Source organism: Apaloderma vittatum, unplaced genomic scaffold, assembly GCF_000703405.1.
Source record: "Apaloderma vittatum isolate BGI_N311 unplaced genomic scaffold, ASM70340v1 scaffold19070, whole genome shotgun sequence".
Taxonomy (NCBI): domain Eukaryota; kingdom Metazoa; phylum Chordata; class Aves; order Trogoniformes; family Trogonidae; genus Apaloderma; species Apaloderma vittatum.
The window spans coordinates 6374-7755 of record NW_009695244.1 but is presented as its reverse complement, the minus strand read 5'-3'; the positions used below and the strand labels follow the sequence as shown (position 1 = coordinate 7755).

Here is a 1382-nt window from a genome sequence, read left to right as displayed (position 1 = left end):
GGAAAGAGACTCTTGAACTTCAGAGCATAGAGACATTTAACACTATAGTTTACTTCTAATTTCTGTTTTTAGATTAAGTTTCGTTTTCAGATACACTTCTCTCTGTTCAAGAACTGTTCCTTTTTATTTTATTATAGGAAGCTTCCAACTACACCACAAAGGATATCCGAAATTTCACATCAATCATTAAGGAGAAACTGTATTTTCAGATAAGCTTCATCATAGGCACAGATTCGTGATATTTCATTTGCAATTGGGTTTACCCTCAATGCAAAGAAACTCTATGAGCTGTTCCCTCTAGCTCACTGAAGAGGACACTTCACGGTAGCAGAATTCACTCTTTGTCCTAAGTTTTTCTCTTTATAGTGATGGTCAGATGCTGTTCTCCATTACCATATCATAAATTCTTGTTAATTCTCACCTTTTAACCCAAAGGCCTTTCTATTGTGTCAACAAAGTGATAGAAACTCCACTTTATACAAAGCTTCTGGCCTTATTTGGGCACTTTACACCTCCTATTCTTTACAATTCTGCTGAAACTGTTTAAAAAGCATTCAGTGAGGCTGGTGAGAGACTGGAACAGTTGCCCAGAGAGGCTGTAGATGCCTCACCCCTGGCAGTGATCAAGGTCAGGCTGGATGGGGCTTTGAGCAACCTGCTCTAGTGGGAGGTGTCCTTGCCCATGGCAGGGGAGTTGGAACTAGATGATCTTTAAGGACCCTTCCACCCCAAACCATTCTATGGTTCTATTGATATTAACATACCTGTAATATCATTCTATGATATTAACATACCTGTTTCCTTTGAACACACCAACAACAGATATATTGAATAAATAGACAGCAGCGTCACTGAAACCAAAAGCAGCCTACAAAGAATGGAAAATAAAGCTTACTGTAAGAACTGAGCTCTAACATTGTGATATTTCACGTCAAGTCTTATTCTCGTTGACTCTGAAATAATTTTTAGACTCTTCTGACAATGCAAAAATCCTTAAAAATACCTGTGATTCACATGCTGTTTTCATCTCCATTGCACCACTGTGGAGGTAGAAAGCCCCGCATGCAGAGGGATTCAACGAAGTAAAACTTTGTGAAGTAAAACCGAGCACTGCCTGTTAGTGAGTTACACCTCCCAATATTTAAAGAAGCAAGAATAAAGATGGCTTACAAAGCAGGAATTAGGATTTAATCAGAGCAGGGAGGAGCCAGGTATGCCCCTCCTCATCTGCTCTAATAAAGCTTTTTTTCTGGAAGCAGAGTAAAAATTTTGAAGGCAAGTCCTCTATTAAAGGACTTCAATACCAAGCATCTTCTCACAGGACATGTTTCATATGCTAGAAAAGGGGTGTTCCTCTTTTTTGGTGTGTGTCCCCCAGTGCC

General features: G+C 39.5%; 1 protein-coding gene across 1 annotated transcript in view; it reads right to left on the bottom strand.

The window, feature by feature from the left end:
- The window catches only part of SLC38A1 (solute carrier family 38, member 1), a gene marked incomplete at its 5' end in the record, with an annotated part of 19850 nt that overhangs the window by 13392 nt on the left and 5076 nt on the right, over positions 1-1382 (bottom strand). Inside the window, one exon of the mRNA XM_009870742.1 lies at positions 795-868. Coding sequence (XP_009869044.1) covers positions 795-868 — 74 coding nt within the window. The remainder of the gene's footprint in view (positions 1-794; positions 869-1382) is intronic.